Source organism: Taeniopygia guttata, chromosome 3 (genome assembly GCF_048771995.1).
Source record: "Taeniopygia guttata chromosome 3, bTaeGut7.mat, whole genome shotgun sequence".
Lineage (NCBI taxonomy): Eukaryota > Metazoa > Chordata > Aves > Passeriformes > Estrildidae > Taeniopygia > Taeniopygia guttata.
In genome coordinates this window covers 83,582,440-83,602,542 of record NC_133027.1, presented here as the reverse complement: position 1 = coordinate 83,602,542, position 20,103 = coordinate 83,582,440, and the positions used below count along the sequence as shown (strand labels likewise).

The window sequence follows — 20,103 nt, the reverse complement described above, 5'->3', positions numbered from 1 at the left end:
TTCTCTGTAACTGAACTGAGAATGTCCACAGGGATAAGGCAGTGAAATATACTTTAAACTTTATTACAAAACTAAAATAAAACTCACAAACTCCTTGCCCTCCCACACCCACTAAAGAGCAAAACTAAAAGGAAAAAAACCTCAACAAGATATAACGAGATCTACCTGATACATCATAATTTTTTGAAGTTGATACACGGCATGGCTTCTGAACATCCTCTCCAGTTGTCTGGTTTGAGTGTCTACTTTGATATGCTCTGCTCCTTGAATGTGACTCCTCTTTCCCTGTATGCTGCTAATTACACATCCACTTGAACGGCACACTGCATGCAAAACACATCACCAAAGTGGCTCCTGGCACACCATCTCTTTACTCTCCTACCCTCCAGTTCAGTGATGTCACTGTGTTACAGCACTTTTCCTTCTCTGGGCTTTAGCCTAATCTTGGCAGAAATGTAAGAGCATCAGTGAGTCATGCAAAAATTTAATTTATCTAGTATTGGATATATAGGGAAAACTGTAAGGACAGAAGAAGCACAGCACAATACCTCCTCAGAATACCCTTGCAGCTTCCAGTGACTTGTGCTGAGGGAATTCTTATGTCTGAGAGGGTGCCTGAGCATTTAATAAGTTTCAATATATTTTTTCCCCTACGAATTTTCTAATTTTGTTATGCTATTTAAACAGCTTATCTCTAAATAAATTTCATACTCGTGCAACTCTTTCCAGTTTGTTATGAATTCTCAGAAAGTGTGTCCCAAAAGAAACAATTATCATACAAATACCTTATTAGCTCTAGTCTTCAATTTTCCCTCAGGAATTAATAAAGATTAAGCCTGACACATTCACATGACAGATGTGGGACATGAAGCGCAGAGTTCATAATAACCTCCCTCCACACTCTTCACAATAGAAACCTCAGGGTAGGTCCTGAGTTTTGAAAAATGAAGATGTGAAATGGAAGGGGAAGTTTTGAAGTAAATAAAGTTAGATGAACATGTTAGAAATGAAACAGGGCCAAAGGAAGGTAGCTTGGAGGCAAGAAAGGAGTCCCTTCCACACTCTTGTGCCTATGACCCTGTGATTACAAGGTTACGATTCAAATTTCTGTCAGAAGCAGTTTATATCTCCTAATGTCTTCAGTTAAAAAAAACCCAACAAAATCCAACAATTTCTGCAACTTACAGAATTGTAGATTAAGAAAAAAAGACCAAACATGCAGTAGAAATAAATAGTACCATCATATGCTTGAAGTGGATTACAACAAGAAAACTTAAGTGTCCGTTAGTATTTGCCACTAATGTGTTTAAGACATGCTTTATAGACTAAGTAATTTTCATTATATGAAAAAAAAAAAAAAAGATTATTTAAGGAAAACTGCTCTATTTTTAGTCAGAAGCATCCTTTAGTCCAATTTATACTAGTGAGTCAGGAAATTTTAAATCTAGCTCTATATCCAATAGTATAGCTGCAATTATAACCCTTATGTTTTATATAAGCTGCCTTTTTTAATATAAAATCCTCTTCTTTTTCAGTGAAGTGCCTAAATAACATAAAGAGATTAAAAGATCTAGGAGGAAAAAAGCTATTAGAAGCCTTCCCTTATTTCCTTGGCTTTCAGAGGAGTCCATTGAATTAAAATCTCTTATGTGTTGCAGATGAAAAGATCATTTGTACCAGCAGTTAGAAATAAGTTTAGACAAAGTCAACCTACAGAAACAATCAGCAAAGCTAACCCAGAATAAAACTGTCACGCAGCTGAAAGTTAATTTGCATGAACATTAATGCTTGGGGGGAAAAAAGGGTTTTATTAAAATTCAATTGCACGAACATGGTTGCTGACTGCCTTGGCAACAAGCAGCCTGCACACACTCGTGCCTGGCCTGACCCCACAAGGGTTACTTTGACATAACCTACAGCACAGTATCTGTGCAGCCATCATAAAAACCATTTACCCCAAAAAAACCATCATAAAATCACAGAATCATAGAGTACCTTGGGATGGAAGGGACTACTAAAGATCATCTAATCAAACGCTCCTGCAATGAGCAGGGGCATCTTCAGTTAGACCAGGTTGCTTAAAACCCCATCCAGTCGGACCTTGAATGTTTTCAGGGATGGGGTATCCACCACCTTTCTGGACAACTTGTTCCAGTGCCTCACCACTCTCATAGAGAACAATTTCTTCCTAATATCCAATCTAAATCTACCCTCATTCAGTTTAAAATCATCAGTCTTTGTCCTGTCACAACAGGTCCTGCCAGAAGGTTCCCCTCCAGCTCTCTTGCAGGCTCCCTTTAGGTACTGGAAGGCTGCTGTAAGATATACCCACAGCCTCTTCTTCTTCAGGCTGAAAAACCCCAGCTCACTCAGGGTGTCTCCGTAGAGGTGCTTCAGCCTTCTGAGCATCTTTGTGGCCCTCATTTAGGCTCGCTCCAATAGATCCATGACTTTCCTGTGCTGAGGACCCCAGAGCTGGGTGCAGCACTGCAGCTGGGTTGTCATGAGAGCAGAGTAGATTAGAATTCAATCTACTGGCCACTCTCCTTTTGATGCAGTCCAGGATATAGTTGGCTTTTGGGGCTGCAAGTGCAGCTCAGAAATACCTAACTCCAGAACACATTATTCCTACACACTTGCATTCAGTAACATAATGTTCTTCTCTGGAAGAACAAACACCCTCAAGGCAACTGAGGACATGAGTGGAATAATCACCCTCTTGGTGACTTTGGCAACTCTAAGTACCTCCTGCTTTCATGGCTTACAAAATGGCACATGATTGCCACAAGCAAATGCTTCACTGCTATTTAAGTAGCTCCAGGGTAACCATGAAGACAAAGCCCCACTGGACATCTCCAAAATTTGCCTTAAGGCATGATTCAGCTACTAGCCCAGGAACCCAATGGCCTGGGCCTGCTACCGTCCAAACATCTTCAACAAAGCAACTTCTTGAGGCACTTGATGTAAATCAGCACTGCTCTGAAAAAAACAGTCTGTTTGTCCCCACATCATGGGCAGGAAGCAGCTTTGTGTGTAATGCTAACTTTCAGCTGCATCAGGTGGCTCAGCTGGTGATACAGAGAAGGCAGAATTGCAGGCAGCAAAGAGGAGAAAGGCCTGGACCACCTCTGGTGTCAGCAGCCCACCTTAGAACAGTTTAAGCTGGTATCTATGTATATGAACAAGCAGAGCAGCCTCTGCTTGCCAGTAACAACCTGTTACAGACAGACCAGGAGAGCCTTTGCAAACGCCCTGGGCAGAGCATGCAGACCTTGGGAGATGCTGAATTCACCAGAAAGTTTAGTTATCTGTCCATGGTGGCCATCAACCTATAGTATAGTATAAACACCCTATAGTGTAGGAATAACTTTCATGGCCAAGAGGTGCTAAAGGCAGGAAATTCCACCCTTGTGTGATGGTTTCCTCCTTCTAGGAAGTACAGCCCAAAATTGTGTCAGAAGTGACAAGACCTGTGTATGTAGGGATCAAACCCCTCAGCGAAGTCTTCTGATGAAGGAATAAGCAGTGGAGAAGTCAGTGAGCAAGGTTCCTGTCTGCACTGTTGTGATGTGAGCACTCTCTGCTGCTTCATGTCCTATTGTTGTGCTATTTAAGCAGCTTATTTCTAAATAAATTTCATACATGGTGGCCTCTTTCCTGCTCCTGGACTGCAAGAGTTTTGCCTGGCCCAACCTTTAAACACAGAGGTGAAGGGTGACAGAATCTAAGATGCTGTCAAAGACCAGCCCAAACCACTGACCAGCTGCCAATTTCAGGATGGAGAGGCATACAGCTAAGGATGATACACTTTATTGATCCGTGCTAATAAAAATAAGACCTGAATAAATATAGGAAAAGTTCAAACAGCTGAGAGCAAGTGGCAATCAGCACATTATGATGGACAGAACTGACCATGCATAGGCAGGTCTGTCAAGGGTCTCCAGCTCCAGTCAATGTCATTAAGGAAACAAGAATGCTCAGATATATCAGTTGTGTCCTTTAGGGTCAGAAATTCAAGGCAGCAATTCCAAACTTGCATATACAAGATGCCTGGCTTCCAGAAACAGCACAGTGTCCCTGCTAATGGAGAGAGGCATGCACACAGGGGCTTTTGCTGTACCACCTTCCCTATATGCACACTGGCAGAATACAGCAGAAAATGCTCTGGGATGTGCCTCTGCTGGGCCAAGTATACCAAGAGCTTAAATAAAAGTCAGTCAGTTCTTGCAGAAAGTCACATTGGCAAGACAGTGGGCATATTCCAGCAGCTCTCACATTCCCTGTGTCATCACCCTTATAAAGTACCACATGCTCACAGAGTCTCAACCTCCTTGATCAACTTACAGGCTAAAACCTGCATTTCAGTGAGCTAAAAGTAGCTACCCTCATTTTTATTTGAACCCAGGATGTGCAAAAGAAGACCCTATTCCCAGAGCCCTCAGAGCATACAAGGGTAAAAGCAGCACAAGTACGAGGCCCTTGAAGTACACTTCAAGAGCCCTGCCCTTCTCAAGTGCTGGAGGACATCACCTCGTGCCCTCTGCACACATGGCATCTCAGGTCCCTATGGGACACGAGGGAAAGCTTCAGGCCATCCCTGGTGTTCCTCTTCTCTTAAGCTAAGCAGGCTCCGGCTCCAGCAGCTTCACTCATCTGAAGCACCAACTAGCACCCCCGTCCTAAATCAACAAAGGGTAATAGTAATTTATTTTGGAGCAGCTTCTGAAGGACAAGCTGTGAAGTGCAGCAGTTAAGCAGAGTAATGACCAAGTACCAAGGAGATGGGGGAAAAATTAGAATGGTATTTTTTATTGCAGTGTAATTTGTATGATCTGGGTATTTGGGAAAAGGATAAATGACACATAGGGAAAACTATGTACTTCTCCTTAGCCTATTCTTGACTATTAGACAGAAGAGGCTCTATTTGTATACTTCGCTCTCCACCATCTTAATTCTTTTAAAGCAAAAATATCCTTCTATTCTTTCCTTCAAAATATGAGCTGCTGCAGACCAGGCCACCTCATTAGCAGCAAAAGCAGCATCTCTTTCACCACTGTGCTCTTGTTAATTTCAGACTTCAGCATTCTCTTGGGATTTCTTCCTACATTCCTCAGTATTTGTCACTGCTTAATTTTTAAACCAACTAAAATAAAACTGGACATTACAAACTTTTCCAAGGGCAGATTATGTCAATAATTTTGGTTTTTGCATCATATAGCAAATGTCCTATGTTTGCATCATTACGTACATAATATACATTATTTTTTTAAAAGGCAAACTACTCACAATTCAAGTGACTCCTACTGATCTTTTAAAAATGGATACCAAGTGTTGAATCAGTGTGTTCAGAGCTCTGCCTGCAATGTCTATGAAGATGACAAAACAGTGATAGATTGGGACTGTTGGGAAGGATTGAGATTTGTTTCTAATCCATGGGAAATTTAAAATAGCTCATGCAAATGTGCAATAGCACTTTTCAGCACTTTCTTCAGCTAAACGTGCACATTAGTTGTGTACATTGTTTCCAAAATCCCACAAATACAGGAAAGAAAAAAAGTAGTAACAGAAAATCCAAATGGACATAAATTTCACTGTGTGAAAAAGCCCATTTTATTTAACATAGGATTAAAAAAAGCCCCAAACACATAATAATATTTAACAAGGTCTGAAGATATTTCATGCCTCCTCAGTCAGGACACACTATTTTTAGATCAAAGAGCAGTATTATACATCTCTCATCCTTGTTATACTTCATTGCTTAGATAGAAAAGGTCCTAAATGGAACCTGCCCTGTAATTCACTACTTAGCGGGGAGAGCAATGTCTTCTTGCAGCAAAATATATTTTTATGGTATCGGGGAGAACTGCACCTCTGTCCTAAGTCACTTGGCACTATTTACCTTTTCTCATCCTTACTGCAGGTACAGTAACACACCTAAGGGGTAATTTCCAGCATGTCCAAGTGGTTTAGCACAGACTTACCCCAGCTGAACCTGCTGGGGCTATGTCTGGTGCTGCTCCGCACGGCCTCACAGGAGGCCGTTTTCCAGAGCAAATTCCTCCTCCACCTCCTGATTCTCGCTGCCACACGGGGACTTTTCGCCAGGCTGCACAAGTCATCTTTTCCTCGTTATTTTAGGGACCATTTTAGCTCCCGGAGCCCGCGCAATGCATTCCCGAGGCCGCCCTCAGCCCCGCCCGGCCCGGGCGCGCGCCGGCGCCCCGCCCCCCCGGCCGCGTGCCCGCGCGCGCGCCCCCCGCGCCGTGACCCATTTCGCCGAACAAAGGATTCGCGCTGGAATCGCGCTCGGCCGGGACCTAAAATGGCGGCGGCGCGCCCGCCCCCGCCCCTTCCGCGGGCGCCATAGAGACGGGGCGGGCAGAGCGGCCTCCCCTCGGCGCCGCTCTGTACGCGGGCGCAGCCCCGGCTCGCTGGTGCGGGCGGGGAGGCGCTGCCGCGGCATGGCGGGCGAGGGCGACTCTGAGCCGGAGAAGGTAATGGAGGGCGGGGGCGCGGCGAGGGGCGAGGAGGAGGAGGAGGATGATGAGGAGAATGATCGTGATCGTGAGGAGGAGCCGCGCGGCAGGCGCAGCTCCGCGCTGGGACACGGGAGGTCATTGCAGAGCAGCAGTGACCGTCCCCCGCCGCCCCAGGAAATAACTGGGGAACAATACACGGAAACCTCGGGCAGAACTGAGGCTCTGCAGGGCCAGGCGGGTGGAGCGAGGTTTTGGTTGTGTTCCCTCCGCGGGTCTTTCGGTGGGCGAAACACCGCGGTGAGACTGGAGGGTTCGTGAGGCCGGTGGTCAGAGATATAACACATGATGCCCAGCCCGGCAACAGGTGAGACCCTATTTTAAAAGAATGCATCACGCTGCATGGATGTAGCAGGGATACCTTCTCAGCCAACAACAGCAACATATCAAGTGACTTTTTCCATGTGAGAGCACTTGAAATTACTCATTAGGAGGTTCGACCAACGTAAACCACATTCCTTCTGTCCCGCTTGTCCGCAGGCACAGCTGATGGCTGTCCCTAGGGAGCGTGGATAAAACTAAGGCTCGGGATTTCCAGGATTTCCATGCATGCCATCCCCATCACCACAGTGACACAAGGACTTCTCACAGAGTTGTCACCCCTCCACAAGCAGTTCAGTCCTGTAGTACTCCATCTTAAAAATCTGCTTTGACCAATTGGAATACCTTCACAAGAAAATAAAACTATCACCTTTGATGAATTTCGGTACAGTTGCACACGTGATTCTTCATGCTCTAATGATTTAAGCACAATAGACTGAAACGTGTTCTCGCACTGCCCCTGACCAAAGGATTGACAGCAGAACAGTGTGCTTAGGTGCAAGGTGTTATTGAGGGGCGGCCCCTTGACCCTCACCCATGTGCCCAGCCCCTGCCTAGACACAGGGTATACCACAGGACATAAATTAGTCGTTTATAAATGTTCTTATTCAGTATAAGGTTCTCTACTACATGCTCATTCTTCAGTAACTTAAATTTTTTCAAGCACATTTACTTGCTTCAGGTACTAAAATTACATGGCATGACTAACTGCATACTTGATTGTAACCTTCCTTGTTTGTTGTAATGTAATAAAAATCCTGGATTCTTAAGGGTCTTATACCTTCCTTTTTTGGGGGAATGTAAAGACTGAAGTAGTTAATTTTTACTATTCAGTGGAAAGGATGGATCAACAGTTTTGTGCAAAACTATATTATATAAATTAATAGTTAACTCTTCCAAAAACATCCCTAATATATCTGTTCACTTTTGATCATCTATAACCCTGGACGCAGTAAGTTCTCAACTGGTTATGCTTGACTGTTAAGATAACAAGTCAGTTTTACAGTTGAGTTGGCATCATAGACTTCTACAGAAGTGACTTTTTTAATTTATGGGTTTTTTGTTTTGTTTTGTCTTACAGTCCTTTAAACTCCTGGGATTTCTCGATGTTAAAAATATCCCATGTGCACGAGACTCAGTGCTCTATGGCTCCTTGGGGTCTTTAGTTATGGGTCTTGGACATTTTTTAGCAACTAGTAAGTACTTACTCCTTTTGGATTTTATATATTTATTTGCAAGAAAAAAAACTTCTGTTTGCTGTTAGGTGTTATTAATAATGGGAAGTCGTACATAACTTTTCAGAAGATTTTTTGTTTTTCTTTCAGGTAGAGTTAGAAGATCTTGTGATGTTGCAGTTGGTAGCTATATTTGCACAATGTTAGGATACTGGTATGTAAAATGATTCTTCAATTTTGACAGGCCTATGTTGGCTGAATTGATCTCTGTGTTTCAGTTTTCAGAAACAGTGTTTCATGTTGATTTTGAAACCAAAGTAAAAACCTGCCTAGCAAAGTGTCCTCTTCCTTCTCCCCAAAATATTTATCTTCTTGAAAGGAAAACCTTTCACTGTGTTTGAATGTTTGTTTATATATATATATATATTTAAAATACTTCCTATTGTTTCTTCAATCCTAAGCTATCAAATCCCCCACTTATTTCCATTTTTCTTAACTATTTTTTCCTTTTCATACCCCATCCTTGTGTCCTAATTCCAAAGGCAGCATGCTTAATTTTACTAGCATCATCCCATGTGGTTGCAACTTTTCAGCTGCCTGAATGACTCTGGTTTGATACTGCCACTCATATAAAACAGGGAATTGTGTTTCCTTTTCATCCCCTCCTCTAGGTTTTACTGCAGGTACAACTTGGCCCAGCAAAGGATCCGGCAAAGAATGCTTAAAGAAGGAATGAAAAACAGAATGTTATTTGAAGGCAGTTATCTTGATCCAGAAAAGAAACAAACTGGCAGTGAAAGAAGTGATTCATAGGTTGCTCTGGAAGAGTTGTGCTTTAATACATCTTTGGGAAAAGGTGGTCCAAAAAAAAGTCAGTCTACACTGCAAGCCTGTGAGGTGTCTAAAACTGGTGAATCATGGTTTTCCTGGCAAATGTGAGCAGGAAATACATAGTGAATCTGTTAAGTCGGTACAAGCCTTGCTTTGTTTAATGTATGTATGTATGTGACTGCACACATTTGGAATGACGTCCTGTTAAACATCTAGGAGCTGGTGTGTTCTCTTCAGGGTCTCAGAGGAGTAACAACAGTGATTTGGGACTGCTTTAACTTTCATTATTAAACAGAGTGTGGTTTGTTTTAGCAGAGTTGTAATTACATCTCATTTAAATACAGGAAAATATTTCCATCACCTGTTGAGTAAATGTGTCCTTCAGTGCTATTATTAACAGTGCTGTTTGTAAAACAGGAATATTTAAACAGTAGGAGAAGGCTTTGCTTGTGCAAGGTGAGTGATAATCAGCAGCCTTTGTAAGATTGTAGCTGCAGAATAACCAGATAACATACATACGCTGTGAAGCTGAAGGATTTCCATCTTTGTTCTGTTTGAAACTGTGAATAAAATCACACTTCAGAGCAGTCTAAACTACGTAACTAAATAATTTATAATTTTTTACTTCATTAAAAATCTTGCGATTTAAGACACTTTCCTACTATTTGTGGAATTATAATCTACATTATTTGTAAGTAGCAATGTTTGTTTTTTCTTTCTTTGTTTTCTTTAAAGGCACGTTCTACAGTGATTTTTCAGTTAAAAGAAATACCAGTATAATGTCAATGAAACCATCTTATTTGGAAATACAGTGTTAGGTCTAACAGCATCTTGGTAAAAGGATGAGTGATGATATCACTCGTTTGCTTCTGCCTGCATGAGTGACACAATGTTTTTATTTTTTCATATAATGATTTATAGTCTATTATGCTGTAAGCACTTTCTGGTCTAAAGGCATGTCACTAAGCAAAAACAGTCCTTTTCCTCACCCTGTACTTAGTCTGAGAGAGTTTGTGATCTGTTGTTAACTCACATTGGTGCAGGGAGGTTTGAAAATCCAGATGTTAACAGCAGTATTGCTCCACTTGTTTATTTGGAAATATACTTGAGAACACTAAACAAACGTGCTATTTACACTGAGAAAATTAAACTTTACCCTCTGTGGATTAGCTTCTTATAGGAAGAAAACAAACCTATATACTCCTATTCCTTTTTGCCCCTCTATTCCTCATGTTTGTTCTGAAGGAAACAAAGATAAATTTTATTGAGGACATTGACTTCAATATTTTATATAAAAAGTCTTCAGAAGAATTAATGCAATGAAACACTTCCTGTCCTCACTGCAGATTCCAAACTGAGAAGTTAATTGGTAACTAATTCAGAAGAGAAAAGTGTTTCCCCTGGTTCTGTGTTGGGTGGGGGGCCAAGGGTTGTGAGACACTGCTTCTTTTTGGGGTGGAAGCTGTTGCTTCTTAAAGCCCTTTGAGCAGCAGTGGGAAAATGAGCAAACCATGAAGCTGGTCTTAATAAGCTCCTGTTTTAATACATGGTTGAGTTCTTCCCTATCTGACCTAAGAAAAGAAAGTGCAGCCTAAGCAGGGGGTCTTTTGGTTGCGAGGTCATAGGTCAGGTGTGGGGTTTAGGCAACAAAAGGACAGGGATGAAAATTTACTCTTTGGCAGACCAGTTAGTTGTAGAGAGAGAAGTGAGGGGTGTTTTGTGCTGATGGGTGAGAAGTTAGCATGTGCATAATGGCATCCTTCAAAACACAAATGCTGTGACTGCCGAGAAAATAGAAGTAGCATTATGATACTGTGTAAGTAAAAAAAATCTGGTGAAAATTGCAGCATTAAATCCTCTCTGGTGTTAATTGGTGTTAGTATGTTACTGTATTTAAGGATATTAGCCCAATAGCAGCATAACCACAGTTTTAGCAATAACTGTGAAATGCTAGATGTATCTGTGTTGTGTAGATAACCCATCTAATACTTCTGCTTCACTGTGCAGAGTGTAAAATGAGCATGCCAGATGTTCACAGAAAAACTGGGCAAGAGGCAATGTGCAGGCAGCCTGGCCAGCACATTGGAGCTTTAGTGTTTACTAAAACTTGTGGAATTAACTGAAAGTCGAGGCCTTTGCCCAATAGGGCATGGCAAGGATATAAGACAAGGAAGCAGTGAGCAGGACTCTGTTGGTGTGAAAGGGGGGCTTGCAACAGCAGAGGGAAGAATGCTCATGGTCAAACATGGAGGGGAAAAAGTGTGGCATAATTCCTCGAAGTGCTGGCTCCAACTGCTTCTGTGCCAGTTATGGAGAGTGAATTGAAAGTGACTGATGGGTTAGCCCAATTAAAGAGTGAGAGACAGCATAAAACAAAAAATCTCAAAGCTATTAGTTGTCATAAATTAGGATGCATTGACAAGAAAACAAAAACTTCTGTTAATTTAGTAATTCTGACATTTGAAAACAATTACATAAGTATTTTTTAAATTAGTGAGTTGTATCCCTATTTATCTGTTGCTGCTAATTTCATAACTCTTAAGTCATTGGTGGAAATACGTAGCACACCTCTGTATTTTATTATCAGACTTGAAATGTAAAAGAATTTCAGCTAATGACAGATATGATAGTTTGCTTTGCTTTGCCTAAATTAAAACTTACCAGACAGTTACTCAGATGGAAAAGAAAAAGTAATTTTTAAGCCACTTGGTTTTCAGCCCCCTCAGAATAAACCATAAAAAATGAGAGAATTAAGTATAGCAGCTTCAAACTGTAAGTTGATAAACCCTGTTTATTTTACTGACAGTTCTTTTACTTGGTCACTGAACAGTGACTGACAGGCAGTTTTTATTTATCCCTGAACTTAGGGAAATCCTTCCTTAAAGCAACCTAAACCACCAGCAAAATAGAGAGATGGGTTTGTGGTCCCATTGCTCCTCTGCACCTTTCTCTTCCTGTTCCCCGCAGTAGTGATAGTCTGGGAAAAGGCATTTGCAGCCTCCCCCAGCAGGAGCGCACACTTGGGACTCCAGCAGTGGCCAGAGGCCACTGGTGCAAGGTGTGTCCTCCAAGTGCTTTGGGAAGGGAAGTCACTGTGGGAGGCACCAGGCTGAAACCTGAAGATCTAAGGTTAATTGCCAGCCCCATTCCCAGAGCTGCGTGTGACCAGGTGCCTTAGGTGCTTCTCACAGGTGCAAATGTCCTTCAGCTGTTGACAAATGCAACAGGCTCAAAACCTAGGAGCTTTTGTGAAGGTGACAGCACAGGCTGCCATCCCAGACTTGTCATTTACCTCTATCCAAGCAGAAATTTTAGGGAGATGTTGGCCCTCTCTGCATTTTGCAGGCTTCCAGACTCTGTGTGTCACCGCCCACCCCAAGTCATTGAGTGCAGCAAAGGAAAGGTCATATCTTGTCACTGAGCCTGGCTTTTGGTAAGGATTTTTTATTTGGGTCTGGAGGAAGTAAGTTTGTTATTTCTGGTATAAGCAATCCAGGTAACAATGAAGTACTGTGTGAATTCAGCTGTAATGAGCTCCCAAGCAAAATATTTTCTCCAGCTTAGTAGACTAATTCCCATACTTCTCTTGTTCCTATCCAGGCATTTAGCTCAAGAGCTCAGTGCTTACCCATGAAAGTTGTTTGCTTGCTCCATTTAACTCTTGAAACAAATACATTTTTCTTGCCTTGGAAAACTGATCAAAACAAAGTTTTGCAGTATACTCAGATGCTCAAGAAGATGATACTTGGATTTTTTTTTCCCCAATAAGTGAAGAACCAAGAACTAATTCCATATCAGAAGTGGAACTGTGTTTTAGTTAATGTGACTCAAGGCCTTGGAACAGATAACTTTCTTACATTAAAAATGAAAATATTACATTAAACACATAGAGCTGCTAAACCTTCAAAGGGTGGTGGAAGAGGAGGGTAATGAGAGATAGAACCTTGGATGACGATTTGAGGAAAACACAGACTTTTGATCATGACAGCACCCTGACTAAGGATAGGTCCCCTCTTTTTCACACACTGTTTTTTTTTTTCTGCTTGAGTTCATAGTTTGCCTGAGAGCCATCCAGCAGGGAATCTGCCTGTTCTTCGGGAATAGGTCATGGCATCCTTATGTCTGCTTGTTTTCAAGATTAAGAGCAGTTTGTTCCGAGGCTATTTTAATCCTGCCAGCTTCTGTCATCTATCATGAGCAAGAGTGCGTCAAAACCCTCAACTCTCCTGAACATGCCAGGAGCCCTCTGGCAGTATCTAAAATGTACCATGGGAGTGGACAATTACCACGGCAGGGATCTTTCTGTTTAGACGGCCAAAGCTCCAGAAATACCCAGATTGTATAGAATGGTGATCTACTGAACAGAAACAAAGATTCCCCCTTTTCCTGCTCTGGAGTGAAGGAAGCACATGCTTTGCATATGTTTTAAACTCCTTGTTTATTTTGTCAAATGCTGTAACAAAGAGCCGGAGGTGTGCTCTCAGCCAATGTGAATTTTCTCCCTAGACAACAGATCCTCATCTCCTATTGATGGCAAATGCCTTGTGATAACTCTGGTGCTCAGTGTGCTTTTATCCATTACACACCTTGGTCTTCAATCCTGCATATACATGCATGGCAGGTCTTTGGAGTTCACTTACAAGCTTTACAGCTCTAGCTGATATTCATGCTTTCTGTCATCCAGGTCAAGAGTTCTTACCACCTTTACCTTTGCCAGGTGGCCACAGTGAAAGGTCTTTCTCCACCATGTCATCACTGTGACATGACACAGATGCTGCAGATGCTGTGGAAACAGGATGAGAGATGCATCCCATCTGCCATTGCGCTTAGTTATGTTACTTAAGCAGTTAAAGGGAAGCTACTACCCCTCCCTTTCAGGAAATATTCAGGCTCTGGCTGAGATAGTAGCAATATCTCTGAAGATGAAAAGCCAATAATGGGTTTATTACTGGGCTGATACATTTCCACAAATGGCTGTTGCAGGAGTCCTTCACAGCAAATACAGAGAAAAAAAAAAATTCTGACAGCCTGTTCCTCAAAATACAGAGGAAAGTACCTTATTCAGATCCCCCAAAGAAATCTGGAGATATTAGTGATTGTTACATGCTGTGCTGATGATGCTTTCATCCAGTATTTAAAGCCCTTGAGGGCTGTCCTGAGGCAGCACTGGGAGGCCATGACAGAACTTGTTTTGCTCAGTTTCTTAGCTCTGATAGTATCCCAGTGTCATATTCTTCCATTACTGCTTCTGAGACTCCCAGCTGGATAAAAAGAGCTCAACCTTTTCTTCCTAAACCTCACAAGGTTCCCTTGAACCAGTACCATAGAGGGCTTCTTACACCCACTAACAAGTACAATGACCCTCTCCTTCCCGAAAGCCCGTCAGCATTAATTTCTATTCAGAAATTTCTCTGACACCATTCATCCTTTTACTGGGGACACCATACATCAGTCTGTACATCTCTGTCGCCCGCACCTGTGCTCTCCCAGAGACTTATCTCGAGAGCACCTAAGTGGGTCACAGAGTGACCAGCTGGCCAGGAAGCTGCTCCGTCAGACGCTGCTGGGTTCCAGCAGAGTGAGGTATGCCCCTGCACACGGCTGTGTGGACACACACGTGCAGCCACACTCCCCACCGTTCTGGAATGCTGTGACATGCCACAAACCACAGTTCTGTGTGAAGTCACACACTCCCGGTACGGCACCAAACCGGAAAAAATTCAGAGGGGTTTAGATAATGATATAGCAGCAGCACGGTCCCTCTACTGATGGCCTCCAGTGGGATCCATGCTAATTGGAATACAGCCAGGATACAAGGAGGAACCCATTCACTCCCTCCCTCCCCCCACCAGCCCTTCAGTTGCTTTCAGCACCGTAATCTTTGCTGGTTTGTTCTGGAACCATAGAAGGATACTTGTACTTGGTAAATAATGGACCTTTCAAGCCAGTAACTACCTATAAAAGCAAGATCATTCCTGAAAACTTTTCTTCATTGTTGCTGAAAGAAACGGTTGGAGTCTCTCATTTCCCTTCTGCGGGTGTTTCCTTAAAGGAAAAAAAATAAAAAGGGACTGGCCGGCTGCCAGGCTGTGGAGGCACATAAATATCCTGGGGCTGTGCCAACGCAGCCGCTGATGCAGCAGCAACAGCAGCCCCCTCCCAGGAATGTCCGGGAGCCGCTGATTTTCAGGAAGTGTCTCCCGGCATCCAACCACCTTCTCCACCGCCAAGCAGACTGGAGTTTTCTCAGTGCCAAGCAGGGCTGGGTTCAGCGTGCAGCCCTGCGGACTGGAGCACGGGATCACAGTGATTGCTCCCACCTCCTTTTGCTTTGGAGGAAGCAGTTCTTATTGCAGCCACATACGGGAACCAGCCAGTCATCTCGAGCTTTGGCAGCTGCTGTGATGCTTGGTGGGCTCTGCTACACACAGGAGACACTTCTCCTTGTAACAAAGGGGCAGGCAAATTCATGCAAAAGGTGTGATTGATAGACTGTCCTAGGTCTGGAATCCAAATACCCAGATAGTGACATTTAAATGTTGTGTTCACTGATACTTAAGTATTGAAGTAGTTCTTACTGAACTATCACAGCTGCTTTCTCCAAGGTCTCTCAGACTAAATAGGGTGAACACACAAGACATTTAATTTGTACAAGTAATTTACAAATAATGTTTCTTTTTGAGGTGCTTGTCTCACTATTTAACAATAGATTAGATTATTATTATTATTGTTGTTGTTGTTGTTTCATAGGGCAGCTGCTTGCCTAATGGAGTGTCCGCTAGAGGCTGGGAAGCAGTTAGCTGAATCACAGCCCTGCTGAAGAGGATGGGACTTACAGTGGCTGCCAAGTTGAATGTGGGCCAGGAGAGTGTTCTGTCTGCAAAAAGACTGGAGCCTGCAGTCTGGGATCCATCACGAAATATGTGGTCAGTGAATGCAAGGATGCAGGGATCTACCAGTGCAGAGCAGTGCATCTAATATTGCTGCCCAGCTTTGGGCTTGCTCAACAACAATGTAGAAAAACTGTAGAGACTCCAGTGATGGGCTCCTAAAGTGTCTACGGAGCTCAAGGCCTGCCCTCTGCAGAGACAGTGGAAGGAGCTGGATATAGTCTGTGGGGTGAACTAATAAGAGCCAAGTATTATCTGCAGGACAGTTACAAAGATGGAGGCAAACATCTCCTTATAGCTGCAGGAGATGGGGCAGGGCAATGGCCACAAACTCCATTTTGAGGGCTCCAGGCCAGGCAGGAGGACAGACCTGGTTTACTCTGAGGGCAGTGCACTGGACAGCCCAGAAAGGCCATGTAATTTCCACCCTTTGCAGATTTTCAAGCATCATCTAGATAAAGCTGCAGCTGACCTGAGCACAGGTACCAGTCCTGTCACAAGTAGGAGGATGGACTCCATGTCCAGAAGCAAATCTCTATTATTCTGCAGCCTACAAAGACACAGATAATTTGTAAGGCAGGAAAAGCCCAGTGCCATGCCGAGGACAGCCTTTTTGAAGAGCATCCCTTTTTGCCTTCAGGAATTGTTCTCTCCCATGCAGTACTCCCCAGCTGGGTGGGAGGCCCCACAGCATCGCAAGTGCTCTGGCAGCAGCAGGGAGCACACAGCAGAGACGACAAAGTGTGCGGTGTCTGGAGGTGCCAGACCTTGGTACACAGCTCTGCTGCTCACAACCTGCACGTGATGCTGTATGTGGACTCTGGTAGCTAAACTTTTCTGAGTCTTGTTTCTCAGCAAACCCCAAATGTGAGCAAACTCCAAGTGTCACTTCTTTCAGAAAAAGATATTACAAGTAAATACCTCCTTTGAGACCTACTAATTTATTTTCCCCATCTCTATGTTTTACCCAAAGTTTTTAGTAACTTCTAGGACCAAAAGTACTCTGCAGATCAAAGGTTGTCTACTAAACCAGAAGAGATAACAAAAACCTGCTCTAAAGTAACACTTGCATATCAAGTCACCTACAAGTAATTGTATTTCTAGGTTTTTACACTTGCCTTTGTTTTTTGCTATTGATGTTGACAACATGTCAAACATTGAACATCTTTTTTAAGCTGCAGCTAAGTTTACATAACAACCAATTCATTGCTGAATCCTCCTGCCACTCCCAGTACTGGCAGAAAGACAAACTAAGGCAAGAGTCACATCCAGAGAAATTGCTGGCCAAGTCCTGATTTCAGCCAGTTCCCTGTAAGGGCCGGCTCTGGAGAAGCCTTCTGTGCTGAGGAGATGGCTGGTGCCTAGCAATGCAGAGAAGCTGCACAGAACTAACCACTACTCTGCCACTGTTTAAAGAGAAGGCCTCTTCCCCTCTCTACCTGCATGGGGGCTTTGCCTGGGAGGGAGATGCTTCTGCCAGTGTGAGAGAGGCGCTGCTCTAACTTCACCGCAGCTGGGCTGTACACATCCGAGTTACAAAGCTGCTCTTCTGAGTTTCCATGCGCTCCTCAGCAGCTTCTTCTGACAGCCTGGAGCTTTCCCCATCCTCCACAGTGCTTTGGGCCAAGTTGTCTCCAGCTCTACATACTCCTCCCTTGCTAGCTCATAAATACAGTGTGTGCATGCTTCTTTGCTTGGAAGAGCCCAGCCCTTGGCAGCTAACATCTGCAGAAGTGTCAAAGTATTTAATGTCTCTGCAACTCAGTTTGATTTCTTGTGGCTTTGCCTGAGGTTGCCCTGTTAGAAAGCACTGGCCTAGTTTTTCAAAAGGTCATGGACATGGACAAGGAAACTTCCTAATCTTAAAATATGACTTCATCACCTATTTCTATTAAAAGCAGTGCTTGGAGTGTTGCAAAAAAAAAAAAAAAAAAAAAAAAAGTAGCTTACACCATGAGTAAGAATTTTTCTTTCAATGCAAGTGGCTTGGACTGTACAGGATGTAGCCAGAAGACTGATTTAATTCATTGCGCTATCAGAATAAGTGGGCACAGCGTCTTAAAAATCTCTGCTGCTGAGCTGTCCTGCAGTAGGCACTGAAAGGAGCTCGTGTACAGGAGCCATTTACACTGAGCTCCTGCACACAGGTGGCAGCAGTGCCGAGTACTCCGGTGCCGCAGAGGAAGCAGGCCGGCACACAGGAAAGGCCAGCTCCCGAGAGCAGAGCCGGCTGTGGGGACAGGGATCTCACAGGCCACCCCAGAACCACAGCCTGCCCCTGATGTCCCACAGCTGAATGTGTTTACAAAGTCCTCTCACGCAGGACACCCGCAGGACACCGCTCCTCGCCAAGACCGCGCCGTGTCGGGGAAGCACCTCCATGTACACAGTGTGTATCCTAGCGACTGTTACTAGCAAAGGCAGAAGTACAGCTGGAGTTTGGTTGGTTGTTAACCGGGCACTTCCTCCCGGGACACGCAGCTCGGCGTGCACGGCCCCCTCGGGCAAGGCGTGGCGGCCGGAGCCTGCTGAGGATGGATGGGGCGGCCGCAGCTGCATCAGACAGGGCCGCAAGGAGAGCACCACCAGCAGCACTGGCACTGCTGCCAGCAGATGCAGCGGCACCATGTGCCGCGCTCCTGTTGTCACAGAGCTAAGCCCCATGTTATCCCGGTTTGTACTCTGTTATGAAGAAACCCCATCTCAGGTAGAAAAGGCCAGACCCGGTTTGTACTCTAAGAACACCGTAAAACATGAGCCCAAACCTCAGTGTTGTATGCCACTATCTGTGCCACCGCCACCAGCAGCTCAGCTGCTCTAGTCCAAGTACTTTCCTGTATGTAAACAAACCCTTGTAAGCTGCAAGAAATCACTGAACGTGACAGATGGCTCAGCCCTCTCGTTTTGGCAATGTACAACTGTGCCCTCCCTCACCTTTCTATAGCCACCAGCTAAGTTTCATATTGTCCTTTTTAAATGCAAAATGTGCGTTGTTTAGTATTAGTGATTCTTTAGGCAACTGCTTCTCTATAAAAGCCACTCTCACATGGCAAAATAAATCCTTTCTCTAGGAATATTCAGAGCTAAATTAACAGTGTGTGGGCAGGCCCAGGCTGAATATACGGCTCTCCACTGAACTGTGACAAATCATGAGTGGGACATATATGGACTTTTCCACCCCCTCTCTGAGCTACACGTGTCCCAGGTAGAGCATGTGCTGAAGCTTTTTTGAATTCTGTTTCTCAGATAGTGCTGAACTTCCCAAAATAGCTTTTGTTGGAGAGGAGTATTTTTAATAGAAACAGGATACTCCTTTATGAGTGTGAGAGTTGAAGCATCTCATGTGTGGCTGTTTTGTTGGTTTTTTTTTTAAACACCATACAGCAAAGAAACTGGAAACAAAACATCCCAGACTTTTGAATTGAAATACAGGCTTTACAACCACATAGTAAGTGTAGGCTCTTATATTTTAGTTTAAGACTATATAATTTTATAGAGTACCAAAATAAGCAAAGGATCAGCACTCCATACAAAGTGTTAGTTCTTGTGACGAGGGTAGAAGGGAAATGGACTTTAATTACACTAAACTTTTTTTTGCAAGTCTAAAGAAAACTCCATTTCAGCAAAACATATTTGGGTTTCAATTCCCCAAATTTCATTAAATAAGTGTTTCTTTTAAGACAATTTACATTTTTCTCATTCAAAGTAAAGGGATGATTTAAAGCACTTATAACAAGGAGGAGGTGCCGTTAATGTTTAATGTCAATATGCAATGGCATCTGCTATAAAGGCTAGAAGAGCAACACAAGCTTATCTTTACTTCTGAAGACTACTAGAAATTGACTAACACCGGAGCAAGGTTTCAAGCACAGCACACGACTCTAGCTCTAGGCTGCCAGGAAGCCTCTGCTAGTCCATACACTGCCACGGGGACTGCCAGCACATGCCAGGGCCCTGATGGTGGCAGTGCCACGTATGCTCATGTGTGTACCCCGTGCACTCTTACAATGGGTACATCTTTACCCTGTCTTACGGCATTAGAATGCAAGTTAGCAGCTAACAGTGCCACTACAATTTTACAGAAACATAAAGCTGAACAAAATAGCAGTTAAAACAAATTGAAGCTCGCCGTTAAACTCCGTGACAATCCTTCCTCCTGTCCTACTCCTTGTCCAAATCCTTCTCCTGCTCCTTCCCTAATGTCTATTTTACAATAAAGAGGTTAAGGGGATTTACATGATGCAAGCGCAACTCAAAGACTTTTGCCCTATACATATAGCCATGTTAAACTGTGAATTATACATGTGATAGATCTCTAACAGAGCAACTACTAGTTTTTTTTAAAGAAAC

General features: G+C 43.5%; 1 protein-coding gene across 1 annotated transcript; it reads left to right on the top strand.

Moving 5' to 3' along the window:
• The first annotated feature begins 6,393 nt into the window (after positions 1-6,393).
• On the top strand, positions 6,394-9,219 carry COX20 (cytochrome c oxidase assembly factor COX20). Its single transcript, NM_001245794.2, is given in 4 exon segments — positions 6,394-6,494; positions 7,939-8,053; positions 8,183-8,246; positions 8,704-9,219. Coding segments are annotated over 4 exon segments (354 nt in total). The 5' UTR covers positions 6,394-6,461; the 3' UTR covers positions 8,846-9,219.
• The last annotated feature ends 10,884 nt before the right edge of the window (positions 9,220-20,103 follow it).